The following is a 27,663-nucleotide window of genomic DNA, read 5'->3' on the forward strand; positions in this document are numbered from 1 at the left end:
TAAGGCAGTTAATTGATTTTTTAAATTAATCTGCATTTCTTAATAACCCAGGCGGACGGCGTTCTTGGGTGTTCCGAATAGAAATGATAAAAAACTCTCCAGCACCGTTATCAGCCTCCTTCATTTTTGCCAGGGCTGCCTGAAGCCAACCGGGGAAAATAAATTCACTGGTGAATCAGTTTAAAGATATTAAATGAGACGACGTCTTTATCCAATGAAACCAGAAGGAGAATAAGAAGAGAGTAGCGGCTCGAGCCGATACCTTTACAAAGAATGAATATACATGTACAAACGTAATTATTTGCTTTGCCAACCTCGCTGCCGTGAATGACACCTGCCCTTTGCGAACAGGTCCCACTCCATGTTTTCAGGGAAGAGTTAGCTGGTAAGGTTTTCCAATTAAATTCCAACAGTGTTTTTCACGTGACACCATCACGTGGATTACCATTCGTCTGGCTCCTACCCTTCCACATATTTGGCGTGAGTGGCCCTTCCTGAGGTAATTTAGATTTATTCCTGTCAGTGTAGCTCTTGGGGTCATAGGAGCACGCAAGTAACGGAAAGGTTTTAGCCCATTGGAAAGGACGCTGTGTATACTGAAGGCTACATATGGAAATAGTATACGGACAGAGTAACCTTTAAAGGGCACTAATTGTTTACTAATGGCTACACAGTAGCGGATACAGAAAAAAACTCTAGAGGGGGGCGCAAAAGATATCTTGACCAACCTTTGCGTTTATCCTAAAAAAATAATCAAGTCACATGCAAAGTTTAAGAAAGTGTTATTTGAACTGATTATACGCACATGAAATACAAAGCCATCTTATGACATAAAAAAGTTAAAATTGTAGTCCTGCAATGTTTGGTTATGCGGGCGGCCAGGAAAGGGTTGGGTGGCGCGCCTCCCATATGCATCCGCCACTGAGATTACATATGGAAACAGTATATGAAAGGTATACATATACCTCTCAGATACTGTTTCCATATGTAGCACATACGTATACAGTATATGAAAGGTATACAGATACCTTTCGTATACTGTATACGTATACGCTTCAGGATACTGTTTATGTATACTTAGAATCTAAAACATGTATACAGTTTCTCAAGGAAACAGTATACACCTGGTATACTTACGGTATATGTATACCGTTACCAGTGTGCTGTCTGGGATATGCCCAATTCATTACGTTGCGCTCTTAAATTGGAAAGGGATCTCAACCTTGTCTTGAAAATTTCAGTACAAGACGGAACATGTAAAGAATACTCACACTTACCGCTTGAGCAACTAACGATATAACGGCAGTCTTTTCTACAATTTCCACTATCCACAGTTTTCGATAATAGACCGTTGTAAAATGAAAAAATAAATAAATCATCAACACATTTCAATGCCGTTCATATGTTTAGAAGCACTAAAAAACGTATGAATTGGCCACTTAGTTGTAATTTTAATTTATCATGTAATCATAAATAGAAAATAAAATTCAGTTGCATATCACGTAGTAATTCATTATTGCATTTGCAATGCTTCACCTGCGACGGTTCCGGAGCAACAATGCTTTCGAAACCATACGCCAACCGTTACTACGGGACTATTGTTATTCCTCATACGAATGCATTCAGAGCAATCGAGAGCAGACGTTTGACAACTGAAATAAGCTTTTAAGCTGTTAATTGAGCAACTTGAAGTCCAGCATGGGCCAGTGCTTGTGCCGTAAGTGTCATAACCATTGTAGGATAGTATTTTTAGACCTAAATTCACTAAATATTGGCTGATTTTAATTGAAATACGTGGCGGAAAGGATATTGCCTAGCAACCACTTGGATATAATCATCATGCATCCCTTGGCTGGTCGGTCCTCGAAGGATTCGACAGTTTTCGAGGGCTAATGCACAAAAAGTGGCGTATAGTCTTAATTTTGGGAGTAATATCCCTCAGAACGGAATTAACTTAACAATATTCGGGATCTTAAACCTGATGAGTTCGGTTCGATGGCGTGCTTCCTGAATTGAAGTGCAGAGTTCATGCTCTCGTTCTCTTCGTTATGCGAAATCGCTTTCGCTTAATTTCTGCGAGGGCCAATTACTGCGACGAAGCGTATCCATAGTGTCTTATTAAATAAGAATCCTAATCAAAGAAGAAGTAAGGCCTAATGTGTTCTTAAATCGCATATAACCTATGCCCGAGACCTGATTGAATTGAATTGATTGTCACATACAACGAGAAATGCATAAAATAGGAATTTAATCTGCAACTCTTAGCTGATTATGTATGTTTGCATGCAATTTAATTGATATGAGGTTCATAAATTCGTTTTTGATTGGAAATGAATGTGGGAAAGGTTGAACTAATCATTTAAAAAAATCAATTACTCGCTAGAGTGTCCTTTCCTCAATTTTAGTTGATGAACTACCAGCAGTCCTGTGTAATAATGGTAATATGTATATTGTAATAGCCAGGGGCGTATTCAGGACGATATGTTAGGGGGGCACGACCCGGGGGGGTAATATTTGAACATTTTTATCTCTAAAAATAACATTTTATGCTATTTTGGACGTTAAAATTAAGCAATTCATGGGTCGTCGGGAAACTTTTTTTTGCTAAAATATATTGGTGGAGCAGAATATATTTTTTTATAGGTTAATATTATCCTCCTTATATGAATTGCTTTTGGTAGGTTGGCACGTGCCCCCTGAGACTTCTCCCACCCCCACCCCGACTACGCCCCTGGATATAAATTTTTTACTTCATAGTAGCGTATTTATCCCTTCCGCATCCTTAAGAGCCTGGCCCAGTGACGTAACTAGGAATATGCATTGGGAGTGGGGGAAGGGTTAGGCCTGAGGGGGCGCGACCTCCCCCCCAGGCATGCCATTATGAAAAATGGCATGCCTGGAAGTACATTTTACATCATTTTATGCTTAAAATTTAACTCACGGCAGATGCAGTTATTATACGGAAAAACTAGTCAATGGTTTTAAATATTCTTTTTATTTCTCTGAGGCTGGGGGAATCTATCCCCCTTCGTGGAGGAATTTATCCCGCTCATACCACCCCCATCGTTACGCCACTGACCTGACCTATGTAACTCCCTACGGGCCATCCCTTACCCTTCTTCGCATCCACCTACCCTTGGACGATCGTTTTCATATAGAGATTATAGGACTTTCATATCCTTCATTTCCCTCCAGGCAAGCGAAAACGGCAGGGCGACTGTCAAGACGCGTATCCGCCCGGAAGGAGCGAGGAGGCCTCCCGGGATGATGTCCCTCCATCGGCAGAGGTTGCGGAGCGACCTAGCACCGTAGATGAGGCGAGGGAAATTCCACCACCCCCCAATCCGCCGATGGAGGGCGAAGGAGATGAAGAAATCGTCCCGGGTTGGCTTTTTGAGCGACACCATATTGGGGCGGGTGATGCTGGCCCAGTTGTGGGCCAGGACCCTCCACGGCACATCCCGAGGGCCTTTCAAGGCGTCGAGGGGATCGGCTACCTCAACTTCCACTTGCGAATTACTGCGGAGGAAGTGGAAGGGCAGTGGGTGATCCGCAGGGTAGAGGTAGTCGCCCCCCTCGACGTCTTGGTGGTCTACCCGGGCCACCCAGCCTTCGCCGTGGAGGTGCGATTTCCGCCGGCCGGGCCCCATGGAGACGGTCCCGCTTGAGGCCCGCAGCCGGCCTCCATCAAGAGGTGAGTGAATCATCTTTTGCGTGGCAATAATGAGTATTTTGAACACTTTGAAGCCCCAGCCCTATCCAATCTCACGGGATACCATGCATTACCATCACATCGAGATATAAAATTCGTGAATACTTACACATTCATTGGTACCATCAGTTATCAACTCATAGCTCTTGATGTTGGTTCGCTAAGTAGTCTGCATTTACTAACTACACAGCAAACCGCCAGCGTGTGGCAGAGGTTGTTGAATCACCAGCCGCGGGCAAAAAAATGTTAAAAGTAAATAAGGTGCTTATTAGAGATATTTAACTGCATAATCCCAACCAGAATTTATTAAAACGACCGGAATTATCTCGAATATTCTTGGAAACAACAAATGCCTAAACATCCGCACAGCAAAATATCTCTCTTGCGTGATCGTTTCTGTATCTGTGAGTTAAACTCGCCCCAACCAGCCAATTTACTAATGAAATTTTAAAATAGCGCATGTGTAATGCTGGAAGCTGAGAATATTGTTTGCGTGAAGAGAAAAATGAAATTATTAGAACGAGATCAATAAGAAAAAATGAACAATGATAAATAAACGCATGCAAACAATCAATCGATCGATCAATAACAATTTTTTGGACAATTTTGACATATTTTTGCGCAAGCCCGAGTATTCCTCGGGAAATATTTCCCTCCAGGGACTCGGGCCCGATTAGAACTAGGGCTGTCGTATTTGATTCCGTGGAAAAGAATTCCGTACGTTTTTCTCGAGCCCCAACTATTCAGCCTTTTTATTAAGCTCTTTATCTAGTCTTGCTTAAAAGCAGGAATGGCAAGTGAAACGAAAGGAAAGGCAAGACCAGTGAAATTTCAATAGTTTCGTTCCCTGGAGCGAAATGTAGAAACGAAACGAAATGAATTTAATCCCGGGGAGCTAAAGTTAGGGTCAGTGGCGCCGACTCCATGGGGCCTGAGCCCCCTCAAAAATTCGTTGTGAGGAAAAAAATGTGTCGGGCTTGTCGATTTTCCCCGTAATATCCAAATATCGAGATCCGAGTTATCAGGGTTCTAATGTTGATCATATTACTCTTCTAAAATGCTTAAAAAACTTAAAACTCACTACTTATAAAATTTGTCGGGGCAAGATCCCCCCCCTCCCCCCCCCCCCCAATATTTTTTGTAAGTCGGCATCCCTGCTCAGGGTCGAAACGAAATCGGAGTCGAAACTACTTCGGGTCGAAACTTTACTTAAACTCTGGGACGAAACGAAACACAGTTAATGTTTCGCACTGGAGAGACCACGTGCTTCACCTTCGAACAGTTAAGTTTCGACCCACACACCGAGCACGAAGTGTGGTTGAATGAAGTAGAGGTTCGGCTACCGCCATTAAATGCATGGTGCACTCATATTTTTACTACTAACAGGGGAACGGTGAACGCAAACTGTCAGTTTATATGTTTAACCTCTCTACATGCATGTCAAACTTCATGGGTCGAAACTATTCTCTCTTATCCCCCTCCACTCAGCTTCTGGTATCGAAACTTAACTATGAGGAGCGGAGTTTTGATTAATTTAGTTTCGTTGCCGGGAGTAAAGTTTCGTCCCGGGTTGAAACTGAACCCCTGGGTGATTTTAATTTCGTGCGGAAACGAAAATAAACCTAAGCCTAGTATTTTCGTTTCCCTCCGGGTCGAAACGAAATATTTTCGTTTCGTTTCACTTACCATGCCTGCTTAAAAGGTGATGTCATTTAGCGATTCCTGAATTTCTTTTTCGGATTAGGAAATGTTTTATTAAAACAAATCAAAATCCCTTGGCTTTTCACAACCTATACATGTAAAATCCACGGGCTTCAAAATGTTACGACGTGGGACCAATCCCCAGTGCGAGTATAGTATGGCCTACAGCTTCAAAATTCAATGATGGACGAATACTTCTTGTCCTTTTTTCTCACTGACATGCCTCGAGTTTATTGGATTTGTATGTCGAGGGAATGAGAAGGAGAGAGTAGGGGGTGGGATTTTGTTCTAACTCGAGAAGGACCGGGGTCGCTGCATAGATGGACCCATATCCGTCATTTTAGCATGTGGTAATCATTTAAAATATTTCTTCGTTTCTGTTAAAATTATTAGATAAATTCATTACACATAACCTTTTCCTTATTTTTCAATACAACTGAGTAATTTGTTACAAATAATTTCAAAATTAAAAATGTACAGCGGTTACGTCTCTCCTGCCTCGCCTGCCTTAGCTTACCACACGTCAATCATTATGGCAGATACGATGCTTATTTTAATTCAAAATGTAATTTTCAAGGAATTTCGAATGCATAAACGTGCTAATTAAATCATCAAAATGGCCAGGTTGCCCGTCAATATGACAAATCAGGTTCCTCGAGCAGTGGCGTAGAAGTGGCGGGGGGTTTTTGGGGAAACCCCTCCTCCCCCCACCCGAGAGCTCTAATGAAATTTTAAAGTTAAATCCAATTTACTTAATTGGATTTATATTACTCATAGAATAATGTAAGGATACATGAAATATCCCCCAGAAACCCTTTAAACTCACTGTTTTGAACCATTAATCATATTTTTTTTTCTGGGGGAGGGCCCCCGGACCTCCCACTTTCGTGGCGGGTATTCTATAACCCCCAGACCCCCTGAATTAGTTGCGCATAAACCCCCCCTAACTTTAATTCCAGGCTGCGCCGCTGTCTTCGAGTGCTAAACAGAATTAGGTACAGCAATCGATACATGGGCGTACCAAGCGAGGGGGAGCAGGGGGCAGCTGCCCCCCCCCCCCCCAGCAGAAAAAGTAAATTTAGTTCAAATCGAAATTTTTGAACTAATTTTCTTTTAATTCAAGAAAATTGATATATAACATATATAATTAAAATAGAAATATTGTTTCAATCAAATTATTTTAAAAATTAATAAAGCGCTGTTATTTTTGTTTCCTTAAATTTTTCTTTGTTACAACTTGTACGACCATGGAATGTCCCCCTCTAGTTTTGATCCTGGGTATGCCCTTGAAGTGATAGAAAAAGTAAGCAAAAATTTGATGGCCAAGGGGTACTTTAAAGTGAGTCTCCGTTTTGTGCTGACATCGAGGGGAAATTGAAATGCTCCTCTAAATATCAAGTCGATCACGTTTGTTTTCTTTACCTAATTTCTCCACCAAACTCTGTTCTGAAAAAAAAATCACTTGTACCCCTTGGCGTCTCACCCACCTCATTTGTAGCTGAATTATTTGCGCTATGAGGGAAGGGTGGGGAAAGAAAGGCTGAGAGAGACTCGGCTTTGCCATTAGCCTGATCTTGACAAAAGGCGCCGAGGAGACCACGGTTTGAATTTCCATCCGACAGTAGTGACAAGGAGACATCGCAAAAGTGATTTTCGGGATCTACATTCGGATGTTATTTTCTGAAACTATATAGGTAAGGTAGAAAAAGTGTCACGGTCAAAGTGTCAAAAATTGATATTAAATTTAAAAAATCGTGAAGTAACTAAATAAAACGAATGGGTGATTTCAAAAATTAGAAGAGAGAAAAACTATTTCCGACACTGGGACTCGGTCCCTAGACACTTTATACAGGTTTAATAACTAGCGCCCTAGACCACACCGCCATGGCCATATTTGAGAGATGGAGTTTACTCAATGGATGTGATGCTGCGCGAAATCTTTACAAGCGAGCATCTCTCGAACCCGGGCATATGTGGAAGAAAGCCGTGACACTTTTTCTGCCTTACCTATATAGTTTCAGAAAATAACATCCACATCCAGATCCCAAACATCACTTTGTCGATGTCTCCTTGTGAGCTTTAAGTGGCCTCCGATGAGCACTCCGATGAGGAGAGGTCAGGCAGTCTCTGAAAAATCTCTGCCATCGCCAATATATGAACTCGGTGAATGCCTCACTACTTTGAACCCGGAACATGATGATTTTTTGTGGACATAAGCCTACATTAACGCCTCTTTTAAGAAAATCTACCAACCTTCGATCAAAGTTTTAGTGAATTATACTCCAACGCAGTGGTGTAACTATGGGGGGGGGGGGGGGGGGGGAATGAGGAGGATAGACAACCCCCAAGCCCTCAGAGAAATAGAAAAAATTTAAACTATTGCCTACTTTTGGTATTCAGTAACTGCATCAGCTCAAAGTTAAATTTAAAATGCAAAAACGATGCAAAATGTATTTCCAGGCATGTCATTTTTCAAAAGTTTTCCCGGACCCCTTGGGCAGCGTATGATCCACGGGGCGGAGGGGCCACGTAAATGCCTTGGTTATCCTTTCATGACATGATGTGAATCAAATAGCCATACTTGAGACACAAGATATTTCGTCGATATGAACAGCGATAGTATGGCGAGTGCGAAAACTGGATAGATCGCGAAACACAGCCAAGCAAAGGAATATGGATTCACACACTAATGACAAGATAATATCCGCATAGGGTTCACGCGAGGATTGCATTCCTGCTCAGTGCTAGCTGCGTTTTTTTTCCAAATAAAATAATCTTTATGACCTCTTGGTTCTCAGGCATTTTCTAGGAATTTTTTCCACGTATGTCAATTTCGAGCTTCTCAAAACTCGTCGGTGTCCATCTGCATCGGCTGTATTCTTCGAATTAGATTGTCTTCAGCGGTTTTCTGTTTAGGGAGTGGGCGTGCAAAAATATTTTAAGGATAATTTTATGGCAGCGGAAAACTTTGATCTAATAATATGAAAAGAGAGATAAAATAATTTCTTGGATGACTATTTATTGGCTTTAAATTGTTGGACTAAGTTAAGAATTATTAAAAAAAATATGATTCGAACACCGAATTATTCATCAAATTATTAAAAAGGTATATTTCTTATTTATAATAATAACAAATTTTGGATGGCTATTGTAATTATTATATAATCTACAATATGTCGGTTGGTAATATTGTGTTTCTAAATTTTAAGTACTTAATGATAATATGTGCTACCTATCAAGTAAAATACTACGCTAGTAAACGCTATTCAAAACTATAATTTAACCTTTATATTTCCTTCATTTTAGGACCATGACATCTCGGTCCTCCCCGCCCCAAACATGGCGCCAAGAACAGCCAAAGGTATGTGAAATTTGCTCTTTTTATTGTCCCTATAAACTTTTTGTTTCTTAACCCTTGCACTTATTTTTCACTTATTTAAAATGAGAATTTTTACTTAATCATTATAATTGTTGTTGAAAAAAATAAATTCCCCGAGGCCGTACTATTTGCTGGGCAAAAAGGTGGGAAATTGAAAGGATGAGAGGGGGTGCAAACCTGAGTGTATGTGTGATTGCGACCTTTGTTCCTTGGAGCAAATCCTCTAGGTGCGTGAGTGAGCTTATGCGATTGATTGTTTCATAGTGTTTGAGCTTTATTTTTGTGTATTTAAATTGTTGGACCTCTCTGTCATCCTTCTAACTTCCCAGCCCCCCACCTTTTTGCTCAGCAAAGAGTGCGGTCTTGGGGAATTTATTTTCTTTCGACTGTTAAACGGCCGTAAATTGTTCAATCACCTGTATAATTATTTTGGGTGCTATACATTTTGCCATTTACCATACAGCATAAAATACCACGTAGTTTAAACATATCCTTAATAGAGCTTAAAATGAATGCGTTATTGATATTACATAGAAGCAACATTGCAAGCATACTGGGTTAAACTAGGCAGAATAATGGTATTTTCCCCGCTTTGAAGCCGTGTTGTTATCGATAACAATCGTCAAAACGTTACGGATTTTTTTTATTTAGGAAACTCCTGCCATACACCTGATACTATTTCCTTTTTAATATCCTGACAACAAATGTCGGCCTTCATCTCGTATTTTCGGCTCCACCTCTAAGGGCTTTGCATAGTACACTAAATACTAAGCCGTTTAATGTACTGATTGCACTGGAATGTCGTCAAAGTGAATTTCGTGAAGACTAAAGAATCGCTATTGTCATGTTTGTGTGCTCATTACCTCATTGGGTTTTTCGAACAAGATGTTGACGTCACAAGTCCACACTGAGGCACATGTGGCGAGGGTCGTGCTTACTTAGTCACTGTCAGGAGTGAAAAACCCCTATTTTGTCGCTGGTCGGCGACGACGAATGTCAAAGCACTGCAGAAACAAGTGACTTTGTATGCAGTCACGCGCACGGGTGCAAAGTTAAATACACCAAAGGATGAAGTTCGTCATTAAAAAAATATTTTACTTAGCCGGGATTCGAAAGTTTTGTACCAAGGGCGTACCCAGGACCATAACTAGGGGGGCAAGCCATAGTCTAGGGGGGAAAACCAAGTTGTTACATTAGTTTATGAGATTATTTCCTTGAAAAAATAGTTTTATTTTAGATACATATCTTATACTAATACATATCATTTTTCGTGGGCTTAATGAAAATTTGTTGAATGCTTTCGTTTCAATTCAGTAGGTACTGATTTTGCTCAAAGACTTTTCCGATTTTTGCTTCTAAGGGGGGAAAGGGGAGGGAAGACAAACGATGGTAGTAGCAAAATGGACGGTAAAACTTTTGGCAAATAAAATTTATGACTATTGGCTCAGAGGCGTAACTGCCAGATTGCATGACAGGAATTGTGAGAGACAAATTCGATTCTTGAGATGGTTAAACGACTTCCTTTGGAAATTTTGCCCATAAAAGGCTATTTATAATTTTTAGAGACAAGTAAGGTTTACACATTTAATTCGTTCATCGATTTTGATATTAATAACAGCGATAAATAGTTAAAAACTGCGACAAAACAATGATGAGGCGGAAGCGATTGATTCTTACACCAAATATATACATGGTTATATAATCACTATCACGTATATAATTTACGCATTGATTTAATTTTTTTAGGAACGGAAAATCACCATAGCGTCCATCCATTAATTACGTGAGGCGATTTTTACACTCCCTACCATCCCCCCTTGGTGAGATATCGTGATAAGTATTTGGCTCGACCCCCACCCCTTTCCTCTAATGTCACGAGAGATTGTTCAAAAGGCGTATTTTTAGTGTAAATACGGTAATATGTGCTTAATTGAGTTGTGTTTACTAGAATAACAATTTGAGATCAGTTAAAAGTAATTTCTAAGATGACTGAGATCGCAATTGTACACTGTTTCTTGCGGAAAAAATTACGTAATACTTGCCCGCACCCATACTCTCCGGCACAGGAGATTAGTTGAGAATCGGTTAGATCGCCCTAAACGCCTGGCGTAATTAATGGATGCCCCCATATTGGTTGAGAGTAATCAATGAAGCAGTATCAATTTGGCCATACGTGATGGTGCTACGGTAAATTGCTGTATCTTCTGTTGCATTTAATCTTATACCTAAAATTCATTTCCCAGGCCAGAACACCAGGCCACCTCCTCGCTCCAACTCTGAAGATAGCGTCCATGCAGGTAGGATACCTTTTTTCATCTTAATACTCTTATCACCGACCAAAATCAGGTAATAGTTAAACCATAATTTCGAATTTATAGTAATCGAAGTTATCCGAAGAGAAATCACCAAATTTTTTGACAATCAGTCTATTCAGCATTTTCATTATCACATACATTCAAATACCTAAAGAAAATGGGAATATACCGGTAATAGTAATACACGGTGCAAACTTTACGATATCACCCGCAGATCGCACATTGTGCGAAAAGTCCACAGAGAAAATCATTAGCTTTGACAAGGATTCGAACCCGGATCCACCGATTTTCGATCGAGTGCTTTAACCAGTTCAGTTACAGAAATTTGTGGACAAGGGCGAACATCTCTTACAATTAGTGTTCAATGCCCGGGGCTTTTTGCTAATTTTGAATTTGTTAAATTTGGACTAACTTGCTCTCCCGCTGTGACGAAGTGCGCATGTGCTGACCATTCCAGCTTGTCAGATATTGCCCACAAATATCTTGGCAGCTAAACTGGATAAAGCACTCGATTCACAGTGATTTCGGAGGAAGAAACCGAACAAATTGCTTTCGGTTGAGGATCAAATTCATTCAAACCAAGGTTCATATCCGTTTCCCCACAACTGTTTATTATTTTCTTCGAAATTTTTATTTTTCCACTATCTACTTATACTCGGTTGGTCATAATTCATATTCACGCATATCTTTATTAAAACCCTGTTCAGTGCTACAATAATACTAATTTTATTTATCTCATGATATCGTAGACCATTAGCGCAGCGATCCTTCGATCAATAAGTGTTTCTTTGTTAAATTCGCGTAATATGGTGCAGCTAGCGTTAGTGAAGAGCACCTAGTTTAATTGATTGAATATAAAATAGTTTCTTTTCAATAAATAACATGCTCTTGCATAATTTTTGCATATTATTTTTCAACATGAACATTTTAGCTAAACTATGGGTTGACGAGGAATCTTTGTCGATCACAGAAGATCGTTACACTTCTAACTTCTAATCTCTCTGAATTCTAAGATCGCTCTCTACGCGCTTGCCCTTTAATATCCTCCACGGTGTCACTATTTTTCGCTGAACTCCAACACTATTGCCGTTAAAATCACAATGAAATGTATTTTTTCATCTTTTTTACGAAATGGCATACATGGGCCAGAATGGCATAAATTAATTAGTAAATCCCAAGGGAAGAGATCTGGTCATAGTAGGGGTCACTGGGGTAATGATGGTCACGTAAGGGAAAATGAGTGTAAAGCTTCACTTTGTTTTAAATTTGGAACGCATTCGTGTGGAAATGCTTACATATAGTGGGTATAGTTTACCAATTTCAGACCTCAATTGAACCTTAATTAACCTTAGCTATTGAAAAATTAAAAATATTGCAAAATCAGCTTTGACCTGTATTACCCATATCCTGGGGTAACAGCAGTCGCTAATGTCATGTCCTACTAAATGGTTGAAAAATAAGAAATATAAGGATTTTAGATGACTTACTGGCACATAGATTAGATATCGCCGCACAGAAAATACCTGCTTGCCGTTTAAATTCTGGAACCAACCGCTTTCACTAAATGTCTCGGAGCGATTACCACTCTCGTCTTTTTGTACTGATTCACCATGAACTTTCCGTATGTGTAGACCGCTTGGTTGAAGTTGGTGCGGCTGAGGTCACTGATATTTTAGCTTCGTCTTTATTCAAAATAAGGCATCGTGAGTTTAAACTTCCACGCAATATCGCTTTGACGCTCTCCATTTTCAAAGCAATTGACCTCTCTCAAGTCCTCTCCTAGGTTTATGGTTTTTCTTGATAAATTCTTGATTTTTCTACACGCATTCCTATTTTTTGCCATATTCTCTTGGTTTTTACTCTGTATGGCTCTATCTAAATCACCTTCTTCTGCTGAACTGTATTCCTGAGACGCAGCAGGCCTATGACTGCGGGGAGGGAACGAAGCCATTGTGTTTGAGACTCTATAGCGGACCCTTTTATGTGTTGATGCTATTCATGCGCAACCTGGCCACCGCTCCATTTCTCCCCCGTGAATACCGATGACCTTGAAGGCTTTAGCCTAGACCCTCTACTTGGAAGTCATTCGCCCGGTAACCGAGACGGCAAAAATACGTCTCAAACCGTATTGCTGAAAAAAAAACTCATTTCCACTAGCCCCACGCTTAATTAACGATCCAAATTATTTATTATCATTCTGTTAAGGAGACGAGATAAATCTTCGGTAGGCCGGCTATCTGGACCCAATCACGAGTAATACTTTTGGCCATTGCACAGCAATGAATTTCGATATATATATAAACAAAAAAGAAGATTTGAGGCAAGAAATAATATAAATATGCGTAAATTGATAGAAATTACGTGTGTACTTAGCGCAAGTTCACGTATTATCACGAGAGCGTTTAAAATTTTTGATTAGGCTACACTGCGTTGCAATGTTTCCCCGAGGAACGAATTTGCGCTATATCGAAATTGCGCTATACGAGACATGGGTGTACTCTCTTGAACAATTTTATTTTGTGTGTATTTCTATTTTTTTATGTGACTCACGCGAGCATGATAAATAAAAAGTATTCTTGCCCCTGGGTGAGGACTCCAAAACACAAGGAATGTTCCTCCAGTGTCACATTCAGATCTCTTTCTACTTTTGGTTGGTGATAGTAAACAGATACCCACGAGGTGTAGTTTTTGTTTCAGCTACCAAAGCTCAATACTTATCAAGAAATTTGCGATGGAAAATACCACGAAAACACCAAAATTCATGCAACCTGCGGTGCAAAAATAGCCCCTTTTCTTTGTTACAAGGATGAATAGCAATAATGGTGTATTGTTGTGCTGGGGTTAGCTTAAATTTAGTTTCTTTCCTGTCACTTTCCGTCGCTAATATCTCAAAAAGTCTTGAGCCTAGGCGGCTGAAACAAAAACTACACCTAATGGGTATCCATTACCCATCATCCAACCAAATTTGAATGAGGTATGGTGGTGACACTTGAAGGACTTCTCTTGTTAGTAAAACATGAGCTAAAATTGAAAATACAATGATGGAACTTAGGGGATGGTACTTACTCTAATTTTGAATGGGATGTAGGCAGATGTAGATATTATTCCAGAGAGGTGAGGCACAGGAAATACCGGTGAAACAAATGGGAACGAGGGAAGGGTGCTTGGAAGAGGGGAAAGAATGATAGAGGAAAAAAGGTTGGTGGTGTGTCAGTGGGCACTGCTGATCTTGGGCACGGAAAAAGCTGAAAAATCCTAGTTGCATGCCTGCTCCAAAGTCCTTTAGCTATTGGGGATACATACATAGCAGGGTGCTGTTTTTGGGTGCCAAATACAAGCTAATTCGAGGGTGTAGAGGTTGAAGGCAAGGGTCAATGGAGGGGAGGGATGCTATAACCGAAACATTGAAACAATCATTAAAGAGTGAGTTATGAGGCAAAGAATGTTTGGCCACAGGGAGTAATGTATGGGGGAATGGGTTTGTGATAAGTTTGTCTTTATGGGAAGGAAAAATGATTTGTAAAATTCGGTTGACCAATAGAATAAAAGAAAAAGATTGCAACATTTGGCAAACTCCTGCCCAGATCTTACCTGCATAACTTTTCCTAATGTTTAACTAATTCATATAGTTGGCGGGGAAAAATTTATTCGTGTGTGGCTCTTGACCAGTGTGGGAATGTTGACTGACCTACTGATCCTGTACTTCTGCAATACCATTTATTTAGTGGTAGGGCCGTAACTCATTTTGCAACGCATCAAGCCTTGCATGTAACATCAAATTTGATGTTCAAAATTCATCTTGTTAACCCTCGCCGTGTTGGCAAGGAAGCACCACAGTGAAATGCGAATAAAATGGTATGGAAAGGCTTACACAAAATCCTGGAGGGTCGTAGGATTCTTAATAGTAAAAAAAAACCCTGGAAACTGATATTAATGTTGAGTTGAACTGTTACTCCGGCCTTACTGCGACTCCGGCTAAGTTTTTGGGGGAAATGGGTTATGTGGTGGCAGGCCTGGAACCAACGCTTTTGTTAGGGGGGGGCAAAGATCAGTTGGTCATCCCCCTCTTTTCTCTGTTCCCATTAATGAAATACATCTGTACCCAATGTTTTTGAAAAGCGTTTGTCGACATTACACACCATATGTTTGCTATTAAGGAGTTTTATCGATATAATTCTTCAATAATTTACAAGGTATTAATTATTTTTAACTAATTATAAAAATTAACTTTCCCTACGCTTCTTTCACTACCCTCCCCTTATGGCGTCGTCAGTCGCCATCTCCAAGTATCATACGGGTTGTGGGATGAGGTGGTGCCAGCGCACGTAGTGGAGTGGTTTTATGGAAATTTTCCATTACTCCACTCTCGGGATAAGGTAAATATTTCGAAGCCTCTCTAATCAAAGTTGGTCAGTATAAAATACATGTACGACAAAAATAAAGGTTTGGCTTTTCTATGGTGACAAAATTTGTTATTGATTCTCTTCAAATGCATACCTTTATCTCTATTTTTACCATTCTGTGTTTTTTTACTTATACTTCATCTCTTGTTGTTTCATGCTTTAATCTTGACTGACTGGTGGTTTCAATTTTTTAGCTCAGCAACCAGTTTATGTTGCACAAGACCCATGCAATCCATCACCTTGTGGCCCCAATGCACAGTGTCGTGATGGAATTTACACATGTGTGCCTGAATACCGTGGGGATCCATACCTTGGCTGCAGACCAGAATGTGTTCTTAGCACTGATTGTCCCAGAGACAAAGCTTGTATTAGGCAGAAGTGCGCAGATCCCTGCCCAGGAACTTGTGGACAGAATTCAAGGTGTGAAGTGGTGAACCACATACCAATATGCAGCTGTCCTCCTGGGTATTCAGGAAATGCTTTTGTTGACTGCAGAATATACCAAGGTAAAATATGACATTACTTTAACTCATAGCTTTTGTATGTTTTATATTGTAATGGTTCGAACCGCGAGAGCCGCCCGCTCGTCTCCCGTCTGATCTCTCCCCGGACATGTGATAATTAGAGGCAAAGATTATCGGTGAATAAAAACTGTGAATTTCGTCATAAAAATCTGTCAATTTCGGTTTAAAATTTCGTCATACAATTTCAATTTCGTCACTAAAAATACAGTTTCATCAAAAAAATTCACTCGTCATAAATATTCCTTTTTTTCCCCAGAAAAATAATTTTAACAATAAAAATGCTTATTACCATATTAAATATATTTTTAATGATAAAAACCTTGATAAATAAGGGTCAAAGCAAATGCTAAAGGAATAAGTTAAGCATTTGTTAGATACACTTACCGTAAACACTCTTTGCTATGTATGTACATATTTCAACCTCATAACGGTAGAGAAATGTGGGAGTTGTACAGACGGGGAATATTTTTGATTGGTCTAAATTTCACTGTCACATTGGCCTGCATGATGTAAAAAATGTATAGTTTTCACGTAACACATTGATTACAAAAGTCTTACACAAAAATATAATATCAACACTCACAAATATAAACGTATTTATCTACTAATACCTAAATTGCTTCTATCTATAAAAGTTTTTTTTTTTGGAATATGCCATCTGAAATTATTCACACTCTGGATTTTAAAATTGGCTGAATCCTTCTTTTACTGGAATTGAGATCCATTGTTCAGACTTGACTTTAATTCTGCATTTTTTTTTAAAGTTCAGTGGCTCTTTTATTTATATATCCATGCATGGAAAAAAACTCTTTTTGCATCTACATGTGCCACAGGTATCCACAGAGTTTTCACACTATTTTCTACAAATAGGGAAAATCATTTTAAAGGGCAAGAATTAGTGCAAGTACTGAAAATTCTTTTCCTTCTTCCTGAACTGGTCTAACATAGAATCCTTTGAAGCAGAATAGCCAAAAAGTTCTTGAGTTTCTGTTAATGATAATATGAGGACATTAGCTACAATTGTGCCTCAGTCCTTCACAATCAGTTGTCAGTATACACCTTGAGTTGAATGATCTTCCCATGGCTGTAATAATGTTCCTCCCTGGGTCACTGTGTACAAGGAATGAAGACTTCATATTAGTCTTTACACCTATTTGCTTGGGGACCCAGGGGCGCCGACTTATAAAAAATGTTTGGGGGTCCCATATCGGAGGTCTTGCCCCGGGAAGAGGTTAAATTCAAAGTGTGCCGCAGCACCGAAACACTACCATGATTCACACGACTTGATTCAGTTGATTAACCTCATAATTATTTGTTTCAACACACTTTGTTGAATTTATTTTAAAAGGTAACTTTCGTCAAACATGGGAAATAAAAATTTCCAATATATTTTTGTGATTTCACAAAGCATAACATGACTTAATTATTTTCTTGAATTATTGAGGGGGCTCCGCCCCCCCCAAACGAATCTTTGAGGGGGCTCAGGCCCCAGGGAGTGGGCGCCACTGTCAGGACCTCACAAATGGAAAGTTGCACTGATATTTTGAGATTATTAAAAGAAGATTATTTCTTTTCCAAACTGTGCATTGCTGACGAGGGTAAAGGAATTCAATAAATTAAGGTTGAGTCGGTTCTTAAATTTTTTCGGTTCTCGATAAATACCGGTCTGGTTCTCCCCCACCGGTTCTCAATGCTCAGTTCCAAGGATGAACTCTAATTATCTGAATAAATGGCAAATGTAAATGAACAACCACAAGATGTGAATGAAAATAATTTCACAAAAGATGTTAATCAGCAGGAAAGCTCTGTAAAAAAATGACCCCATAATTTTATTTGCCAAGTAAAAAAGTTAAATAACACGTTGGTAAGAGTTGATGATCGACCAATATGTCTCATTACATCAGGCAGCCATGGGTTCTTTCACCAGGTTTTTTGTTTTAACATGTAAGTCAGATCAAAATACATTCTGTAATGTAGCTAGCTTATTATGTTGCTTTAATTGACAACTTAATTTGCATGCTTCACTGTCACAGTTCTTATAACCTCAACAATAAACTACTCAACACGCCGGTACAGCGACACCGTGGATAAACTGAGTGGCCACGAATTAACGGAAATTGTAATGCGGTGTTGCATTCTGCAGGATATCCTTCCTTTTCCACGCCTTGCATAGGTTTATCAAATTACGAATCGGCTCTCGAAACACATTTTGCTCGTATGTCGAAGAATTACTGTATATATACATGAATCAATTATAAGACCACTCTCAGACGAAATGATTTTCCGCGGGCGCCCTCCACGGCACGGCACATGGCGTTGCAGAGAGTCGTCTCGTCAGAAAGCCGCCTGAAATTCACGTGAACGGCGGCCGGCGAAACAATGCAGCGTAGTCTATATTGCGTTCAACGGACTGCACCCCTCGTAGACGGCGCATCGCCGGGCCGGATTGAAATGGGCGCCGTGCCGTCAACGGCGCGATTCGACTCGTTTGAAGATATCCATATAGACCGATAGTCAATTGAGAGACCGTCACCGTGCTGTGGACGATGGCAGATGAAAAGTCAGCTTGTTTGAAAGCGGCCTACGTGGCCGCGGCCATGGAAGAAGGAGGAGTTAACATACTCCTCCTTCCTCCATGCCCGCGGCTACAGAATGTTACAATGTTGGCGAGAGCGGCAAACTGACGAACCCTTAAACGCGCGAGTTAGCAAGCAACTCTCAAAATAAAAAACATGGGCGCCATGCAATCGGAAAGTAATACATGCGTTTTTTTATACTTTTTTTCACTTTTTGGCCATGAATACGCTGCAGACCATTTCGGCTTTGGGCGCCAAATTCAAAAATTCCAGAGCCGGTTGCAAAGCACCGTCTACATGCGATCGGTGCTTAATAGCGGTTTTTAAATAGACCTTAAGTGACGAGGTGTTTTTTATCGGTAATGACAGAAAATATAGCGCCAAATTCGCAGAAAAAGTGCTTAAACGCGAAATTTCGCGGAGCAAAGTGAATTTCGCGCAGCTTTTGTAAATTTCGCGTTATAATTCGCGGTTCGCGAAAATTCGGTGCCCCTAGTGATAATTAATTCTCCACTTCCCCAAAATATAAGAATGCCCCTACTTAGACTTACCTTTTCAGGGCTCCAAATCAAGTCCCCCAAATGAACGCGCCCACACGCACACTCACTTACAAAAGGATTGAAGGCACTTGTGGCAATAGCAAAGAGTAGTAAATTCAAGGAAATCCTTTTCACAACTGATTTTAATAAATTAAATGACATTGATTCAAAAGTTTACACAGAAACCAAAATATACCCCAAACACAAATGATAAATCCCTTTCCATAATACAACGGCGTCACCTCCAACATGAAATTTGAACATCCGTCATCTCCTTCAAAATCACAATCTCACCTTATCAATGAATATTATTCAAAGATCTTTCCCAATAACAAAATACATCAATGCGTCTTGGTTCATGAACAACGTGAATAGTGTGAAGTAAGACTCACAAAAATTACGTGCAAGGCAATTATGAAATTATGCGTTAGTCAGTTCAAATGGCCACCCGTCTTGAATTAGGGCTCAATGATATGCCAAGTAACTACTAACATTCAGAAGTATTGCTCAATCTCCTCAACGCTAGCACTTAAGTCTTGCAGGGCCGTGACTAAGACCAGTCAACAGCGAATTCACTAGGGCCTTTAATGGAGAGTTCACTAGGGACTTTCGGAGGGAGGAACAATCTGGATTCAAAGGACCTTTTAGGGCTTTGGGAAATTCCAAGCTTACGTCCTTCTTAGATGTCCACGCCACCCCTCGCCAGCTGTCCACGTGCATGCAACCTCCACTTGCCGTAGCCGTGCTGCCACCGCTTATCACTGCACACTCACGATTCGACTTCTTTCATGACAGAGCGTAGGAGAGAGAGAGAGAACGACACCTCGCGTCTCTCCCTTATATCTCCTCTTTCTTTCCCATAACCTCCTCCGATGCACACTAACGCCCTCTTTTTCCCAATCTAGAGGCGGGTTTTCAAATACCTTCCGGGAGAGAACCACAACGTCGCCTCTCCCGGAAATCCACTTCCACTATTTCACTGCAATTCACATACACATAAAAAACATATTCTACATTTAAAACATAAAATAAACCCTTCACACATATTTTGTGCTGAACTCTGTTCCAAAAATGCCCAAAATTGTGAGCGTGCGCGCAGACGTAACCCCAGCCGCGATGTTTCAATCTTACGCGTCGGGCCGGCTCCGGACCGTACCGCTACAATATTGTACTTCACTTCTGTATACTGAGCTTTTTAATGTTTCTGTTTTAAAACACAATACGTAATGCCTCTTCTTTCTTTTGTTCCTTTACCATCCCATTCAATTCCATGTCAATCATTGGTACCCTAATTCCCACAGCAAGTCCTCTCGTGGTTTCTTGTTCCTTAATTTTGGAAATATGGATGAACTCTTTGCTGCGAGCATTATTATTTATGATAAATCTGTTGTTGTGGAACAAAATTATTTTTATATGTGCATATGAGGCTTAGTTATGAAATTTATTCATGTAGCTATTTCACTTTTATGCGTAGAACCAGTGCTAACTCAACCATGCCAACCATCACCTTGCGGGCCCAACAGTCAGTGCCGTGAAGTCAACAATCAGGCAGTTTGCTCATGTGGCTGGCTATGTGGGAAGCCCTCCTACTTGCCGTCCAGAGTGTGTTGTCAACTCAGATTGTAGTCAGAATGAAGCTTGCAGCAACCAGAAGTGCAGGAACCCTTGCCCGGACACATGTGGTGTGGGAGCTAGGTGTGAAGTTATCAACCACAACCCTATTTGCAGCTGTCCTGCTCGCTATACTGGGGATCCATTTGTTAGATGCAGCCCAATACGTAAGTGTATGGAATAGACAAGTATATTTTACTTGTTTTACATACCTTCTATTCATTACTACATGAATATCACTAATGCCTACTATCTCTTGAGATGTATAATCCTCTAGTTTTAATGTTGTCAATATTTTTAAAGGTATTTTTCTTGCATACATAAATACATAATATCAAGAAGACATGCATGATGTCCCCATAAGCATGTTTTAACTTGGATTAAGTTTCCAGAATAGTCCTTAAAATTATATCAATGATCATCCTTAAAATTATTTTTTAATTCTAAAGTAGCATTTATTTGTCAATTATTTAGCTGTAGACTTAAATAGGAATTCTATTACTTTTATATTTTATCTAGTTAAATTAAATAGGAATTTCATTTATTTTAGTGGGATAAAATGATCGAATCTTGTGATTGATCAATGTTTATTTAAAGAATTATCTCATACCTTGTTTATTGTATTGAAACAGCTGACACTCCACCCCCGCCACCGGTCAATCCCTGCCAACCATCACCATGTGGACCATATGCTGAGTGTCGGGTAGTCGGTGGTGGTCCATCTTGCTCTTGCCTTCCTGAGTACAAGGGGTCTCCGCCGAACTGCCGACCTGAGTACGTCAGCAACAGCGAGTGTCCCAGTCACTTGGCATGCATCAATCAAAAGTGCAGAGATCCATGCCCTGGTTCTTGTGGTGCCAATGCAGAATGTAGGGTTGTCAGTCATACCCCCAACTGTGTCTGCTTGCCTGGATATCAAGGCCACCCGTTCTCTCAGTGTTACGTTCAGCAAGGTAGATTACCTCTTTCATTCATGTTTTTTGCGTATTCAGTTTTCAGTTTAGCTGTTCTTTCTGGAGTCAATTCATCTCAATGTTACTTTTTCAATTGCAGAACCAATTGTGGAGGAGAAGGCAATGCCCTACAATCCATCACCCTGCGGTGCTAATGCTGTGTGCAGAGAGCAAAACGGTGCTGGTTCTTGCACTTGTCTACCTGAGTATATTGGCAATCCTTATGAAGGATGTAGACCAGAGTGTATTCTTAATTCCGACTGTGCATCAAACAAGGCCTGTATTAGTGGAAAATGTCAGGATCCATGCCCAGGAACTTGTGGACAGAATGCTGATTGCCAGGTTGTGAATCACTTGCCATCATGTACTTGCAGGCCTGGTTATGTGGGAGATCCATTCAGATATTGCAACCTTGCACCACGTGAAGGTAATTTAAATCTTTCTATGTTTTTCAGCTACTTATGTTTTAATCTCATGTGCCTACTTTTTTAAATCTTTTGTTGTGGCTTAATTCATTGTGTTTGAATGAACTATTGTACTCGTATATTTAAGCTAGCACTGCATTTTGGTGAAGTAATCGTTTTAGGAATTGTTCAAGTTATTGGAGCTGATGTGATAAATCTTTATAATTACATGCTTTTCTTTTTTTTTGGCTCAATCTATATATTTTTAATTATAATTGTGACTGTAATAATTATCCTTACTAGTAATTTTAAGATTTATTGTTTTGAAGTTAATGATTTTTCGTAGTATGCATTTAATCTTCTATAGTAAATGTTTTTTAAACTGTTTCCTAATAATTGATGTAGATATAAATTGGTGAAAGATAGTTGTTATTGTGATACCATTTTGTGTGTTGCAGAAGTTTCAGTCATTGTTGACCCATGCAATCCATCTCCATGTGGTCCCAATGCCCAATGCAGAAAGGTTAATGAACAGGCGGTGTGCTCTTGTCTGCCCAACTATGTCAGAAGTCCACCTGGCTGCAGACCTGAATGTGTTGTCAGCTCTGAGTGTCCCTTGAATCGTGCATGTGTGAATCAGAAGTGTGTTAATCCATGCCCTGGCACATGTGGCCAAAATGCAATCTGCAAAGTGGTGAACCACGTACCCATTTGCGCGTGCCCTGAAGGCCAAACTGGAGATCCTTTCTACAGATGCCAGCACATTCCTGGTGAGTGTAGTGGGACATCTCTTGCTTTGAAGAATGAACTTCAATCATTTCAATCCTCGCGCAGTACAGCGATAAATTTTTTAACCATTTGCACAATCTTTTCAGCTCCTATTCCGGTTGTGTCAGAGGAAAGAGTCAACCCGTGCTATCCCTCGCCGTGTGGCCCACATTCTCAGTGTAGAAACATTGGTGGGGCTCCTTCATGCTCTTGTTTGCAAGGCTACTATGGAACTCCCCCAAGCTGCCGTCCAGAATGTACCATCAACCCAGAGTGTCGGTCAAACCTTGCGTGCATTAGGGAGAAATGCCGAGACCCATGCCCTGGGTCGTGTGGAGTTGGTGCTCAGTGCAGTGTCATCAACCATGTCCCAATATGTACTTGCCAGCAAGGTTACACTGGAGATCCATTCATTAGCTGTCATGTCATACCTCAAGGTAAAAATTTTACCTTATCCAATATAGCTACTGCAATTATGGATGAAGCTTGCATCTGTTAATTCTTATGTGTTGTATTGGAGGAATTTGTAATATGAGCATTAGAGAATTATTAGCTGTATTTTCACAATTTTTGTAATATTTGGATGATAGTCATTTAAGTGACATTCAAGCATTGCATTATTCAGTTGTTTTGGTGAAGCCTCAGTCTATTTTCTGTTACCTCTGATGAGGGTTTTTTGTTTCAAAAGTATTTTTCATAATTGGATGCTGTTTATAACATTGGTTGCTGTATTTCTCTTTAGTGGTGGAGACACCTGCCGCAGATCCGTGCTTCCCATCTCCATGTGGTTCAAATTCAAACTGCAGGGATGGTGTCTGCACATGTATACCAGAATACTTGGGTGACCCATATGTAGGCTGTCGCCCAGAATGCGTCATCAACTCGGAATGTCCACGAAACAAGGCTTGCTTGAGACAAAAATGTGCTGACCCCTGCCCGGGAACTTGTGGTCAAGGAGCCAATTGTGTGGTTTCCAACCATGTACCAATATGCTCTTGTCCTCCTGGAACGTCTGGTGATTCATTCATTATATGCCGACCATTCCAAGGTATGTGAAACACGTATTTCCTTATATTTGAATGAAGTTGCTTTTTTGTGATTGATATGTCTTCAATTTAGCCAAATTTGCTGTCTAAAATGGGCTAATTTACCATTTTTTAAATACTTATTTATGATAGAGATGTCAACAAATAAAACTTTTGGGTTTACCCATGTCTTGTGTCTTAAAAGTCGTCAACATTTCTTCCCCTCTGCCGGGGACCTCTTCTGGACTAATTTATAGATTTTTCCTGTCAATCAATAAAACATGTGTACCACAAAAATTTTAACAAATGCATCCATTGTGATAGAGTTTGATAAATACAGAGACCCATATTTTTTATCCACTTCTTCTGGAACTGATTGGGGCAAAATTCAAAGGCCTAGAAAGATTTCGGAGATAAGTCGATGACATCATGCGCTCATGTCAATGTATCTCAGCTACTCCCCTCCCCCTAGTATCACCCTTGAATGGTTCAATTGTTGCTTACACTCTTGTGAATAATTCCTTGCCTCAATTAGCCATTCTTTCTGACCCAGATGTCTAAGTGAGTGAACCAGAACTCTAATGGTCGTTTGAAACTTTTTAAGCAATTTTGCAGTATTAATTATTGTGTGGCGACTGATGTTGGTGGCTTTATCAAGGGAATCTGGTGAAGCAGGAAACTTTATTCATTTTTATTTTATTCAAATTTTAACTTTTTAGGGAATAGCTAAACGAGTATGATTTTTTTTGGTCATACCTTATATTTTTCCCTGACATCTAACAATTTATTTTAATCAATTGAGTTTTTACATCATTCATTTATATTATATTTGGTCAAATACAATATAATCCATCCGAAATCCAAATTCCAAATCCAAATAATAAAATGGAGTTGGTTAGTGTTTTGTCTAAATAACTGTCTGCTTGTTTCCTCAGAACCTGTCGTGACCCAGCCTTGCAATCCATCTCCGTGTGGTCCGAACAGCCAGTGCAGGGTTTTGAACAATGTGACAGTGTGCTCGTGCTTGCCAGAGTATGTTGGTTCTCCACCATCCTGTCGCCCTGAATGCGTCCTCAACTCAGAATGTAATCTGAATCAGGCGTGCTCGAATCAGAAGTGCCAAGATCCTTGCTCAGGCACTTGTGGGACTGGTGCACGCTGCGAAGTGGTCAACCACAATCCCATTTGCAGTTGCCCATCCCATATGACTGGAAATCCATTTGTCAGGTGTTATCCTCCAGGTGAGAGAGCTTAGACAAGTGTTAATTTTCACTTTTGACTGCAATTTCTTCCGCGGTTAGAAGTGAGGTAAAATTTCTGATGTTTCTATTTTAGCTTGGTGGCTTTTAGAAAAATTTTTTTTTGGAGATTATTCCCATCCTTTTCTCTTTCCATCATTGCTAATAGAAAAAAATTCATATAGAAGTATTTGAAATTAATGAAAACAAATTATATTTTGAATAAGAATCCCTGAAATACATATGTAATTAGCCATGGTAAAAAATGGTATATTTTGGAAAGTCATTTAGAAGTTGTTGTGTTCATCTCAGGTACCCAGGACTGGATGAGGCTTATGTAAAGCCATATTTATTTAATTTCTTTTGAATTATCTCTCTTTTCCCCTGTATCGCTTTGCCATACACTCAGTGTTTGAAGTATTTTTGGTTGGTACAATATGAGATGGCAGTTGAGTCTTCTTATTCTGTCATTTCTATTGCTCCTACTTGTGCATATTGACTGTATTCTTTGACATCTGTCTTTCTATCATTGTAGCTCCAGTGGAAGCACCACCAATAAACCCATGCCAGCCGCCACCATGCGGTCCGTATGCCGAATGTAGGGTGATTGGGGACAGTCCATCATGCTCATGTCTGCCTGAGTACCGTGGTTCTCCTCCCAATTGCCGCCCTGAATGTGTTAGTAACAGTGAGTGCCCAAGTCACCAGGCTTGTATCAATCAGAAATGTAAGGATCCATGCCCGGAAACTTGTGGGGCTGGTGCTGAGTGCCGAGTGATAAGCCATACACCCAATTGCTTCTGCCCTGCTGGTTTCTTTGGCGATCCATTTGTTCATTGCAGACCTCAACCAGGTTTGTACATTCCTCTCTTTCACTTGGTTGAAGTTCGTCAACTATGCTGTAATATTTATATTCAATTTTTGTAAGTATCCCATACAAAAAAATCTGTGCTGCGACTGCACTAAATCTGCACTGTAACTGGACTAAACTCTGTGTTTAGCACAGTCACAGTACACTTTTCTGTACTAGACTGTACTATGGCAGCTATAATTTGAGAAGAACTGTACTGTAACAGTGCTGGATCACTGTGCTTGAACTGTGCTAGAGCTCAGACTGCACTTTGACTGGGCTGGGTAACATGACTGGAGCTGTACCATGGCTCAAACTGGACTGTGACTGGGTTGGGTAACTGGACTGGAACTGTACTATAGCTCAGACTGGACTGTGACAGGGCTAGAAAACATGACTGGAAGTGTACTGTGGCTAAAAGTGGACTGTGACTGGGCTGGGTAACATGACTGGATCTGTACTATGGCTCAAACCGCTGCGACAGGGCTGGAATTAAACTATTGTTTAATTCCAGCCCTGTCGCAGTGGTTTGAGCCATATAGTCATTGACAGGAGAAAGTATTTCCTATATTATTTCATATCACGATCAACTATCATTTCCATGAGAATATGAATGCGTAAATTATATAAAAATTTATGTTGACATTACCGCGGCAATGCATAGCTCCAGCTTGCTTATTATTTTGGTAAAGTATGGTCAAAAGAACAACTTCCACCGATACTCAGCCATCTTTGTTAGACAGCATTGGTGTTGAACCGGTTGTAACATTCCTTGTTTACGTGCTCTCATCCTTTTAATTCTACGCTGTACGATGGATGCGTCGATGTAAGATCGACGCTAAGAACATGAAGAAGTGAACTTTACTTCAATTACATCAAAATTAGCTACTTAGCCGGGATTTTTTCTTGCGGGTGAAGTGATATCGTCGATTTTGCTGAAATCTGTGTGGTTCGCGATGAATCAACTTTCCACGATTGATTTCGACGACTCGCAATCTACTCCTTGCGAAGCACGAGAGAGTTGAAAAAAGACATATCTTTATATATACTCTGCTGCTGGAGGTAAGTACTCAACTTATCTAAAATTAAATTCAGACAAACTTAAACAGTCAAATTTTGAAGTAACACTTGATTAGATATCAGTATGTAATGTGTTTTCCTTTTAATTTCAGGAAGGAAGCCAAAGAGGCAAATGAATTGAGCGGCCATGCCTTAACAAGACTTTCATTTTTATGTTTATAATCATCAGTATATGTATTTGTATTTAATAAATGTCTTTTATTTTCATATCTTATTGTCATTTATTGTGCTCCACGGCGTTAGTACTGAAACTTCATCAACAAAAACTATCTAGGTGGGCATATTTGTGGCAACTAGACAAATAGCACTGACGTAAATTTTGGTGGTTTTTATGTTGAGTGCCCGTTGATGTGCAGAATAGGATTTGTCAATTTTTCTCATAGAACCTAAGTGCTTCGATAGCAATATTTTTAGTACCATAAACTTTGTTCATATTAAGGAAGTGGAACGTAACAAATTCAGTGAGTGTCTGTTAGGAATATGGTTTATCTTTCCTTAGACTAGTCAACATTCGAATGAGTGTAGTCGTTTTGGCCACTGTTATCTCTTTGCTGTTTTCTGATTGGATCAGGCAACCAATCTTCA

The 27,663-nt window shown here is 40.0% G+C and overlaps 2 protein-coding genes across 2 annotated transcripts in view; both read left to right on the top strand.

Moving 5' to 3' along the window:
• Window positions 1–1,677: 1,677 nt before the first annotated feature.
• On the top strand, window positions 1,678–15,788 carry LOC124158584. Its single transcript, XM_046533745.1, has 4 exons — window positions 1,678–1,717; window positions 3,196–3,694; window positions 8,720–8,774; window positions 15,705–15,788. The coding sequence occupies exons 1-2, from the start codon at window positions 1,699–1,701 to the stop codon at window positions 3,666–3,668; spliced, it is 492 nt and encodes a 163-aa protein (XP_046389701.1). The 5' UTR covers window positions 1,678–1,698; the 3' UTR covers window positions 3,669–3,694; window positions 8,720–8,774; window positions 15,705–15,788.
• LOC124159630 (neurogenic locus notch homolog protein 3-like) overlaps window positions 8,753–27,663 on the top strand; it is a 29,460-nt gene continuing 10,549 nt past the window's right edge. Inside the window, exons 1-11 of the mRNA XM_046535550.1 lie at window positions 8,753–8,774; window positions 11,036–11,089; window positions 15,705–16,016; window positions 20,673–20,927; window positions 21,393–21,713; window positions 21,814–22,140; window positions 22,576–22,887; window positions 22,993–23,322; window positions 23,628–23,933; window positions 24,846–25,151; window positions 25,684–26,001. Of these exons, the coding sequence (XP_046391506.1) occupies window positions 8,753–8,774; window positions 11,036–11,089; window positions 15,705–16,016; window positions 20,673–20,927; window positions 21,393–21,713; window positions 21,814–22,140; window positions 22,576–22,887; window positions 22,993–23,322; window positions 23,628–23,933; window positions 24,846–25,151; window positions 25,684–26,001 (2,863 nt within the window). The remainder of the gene's footprint in view (window positions 8,775–11,035; window positions 11,090–15,704; window positions 16,017–20,672; window positions 20,928–21,392; window positions 21,714–21,813; window positions 22,141–22,575; window positions 22,888–22,992; window positions 23,323–23,627; window positions 23,934–24,845; window positions 25,152–25,683; window positions 26,002–27,663) is intronic.

The sequence above is a fragment of the Ischnura elegans genome, chromosome 5 (genome assembly GCF_921293095.1).
Source record: "Ischnura elegans chromosome 5, ioIscEleg1.1, whole genome shotgun sequence".
In the NCBI taxonomy this organism is placed as follows: Eukaryota; Metazoa; Arthropoda; class Insecta; order Odonata; family Coenagrionidae; genus Ischnura; species Ischnura elegans.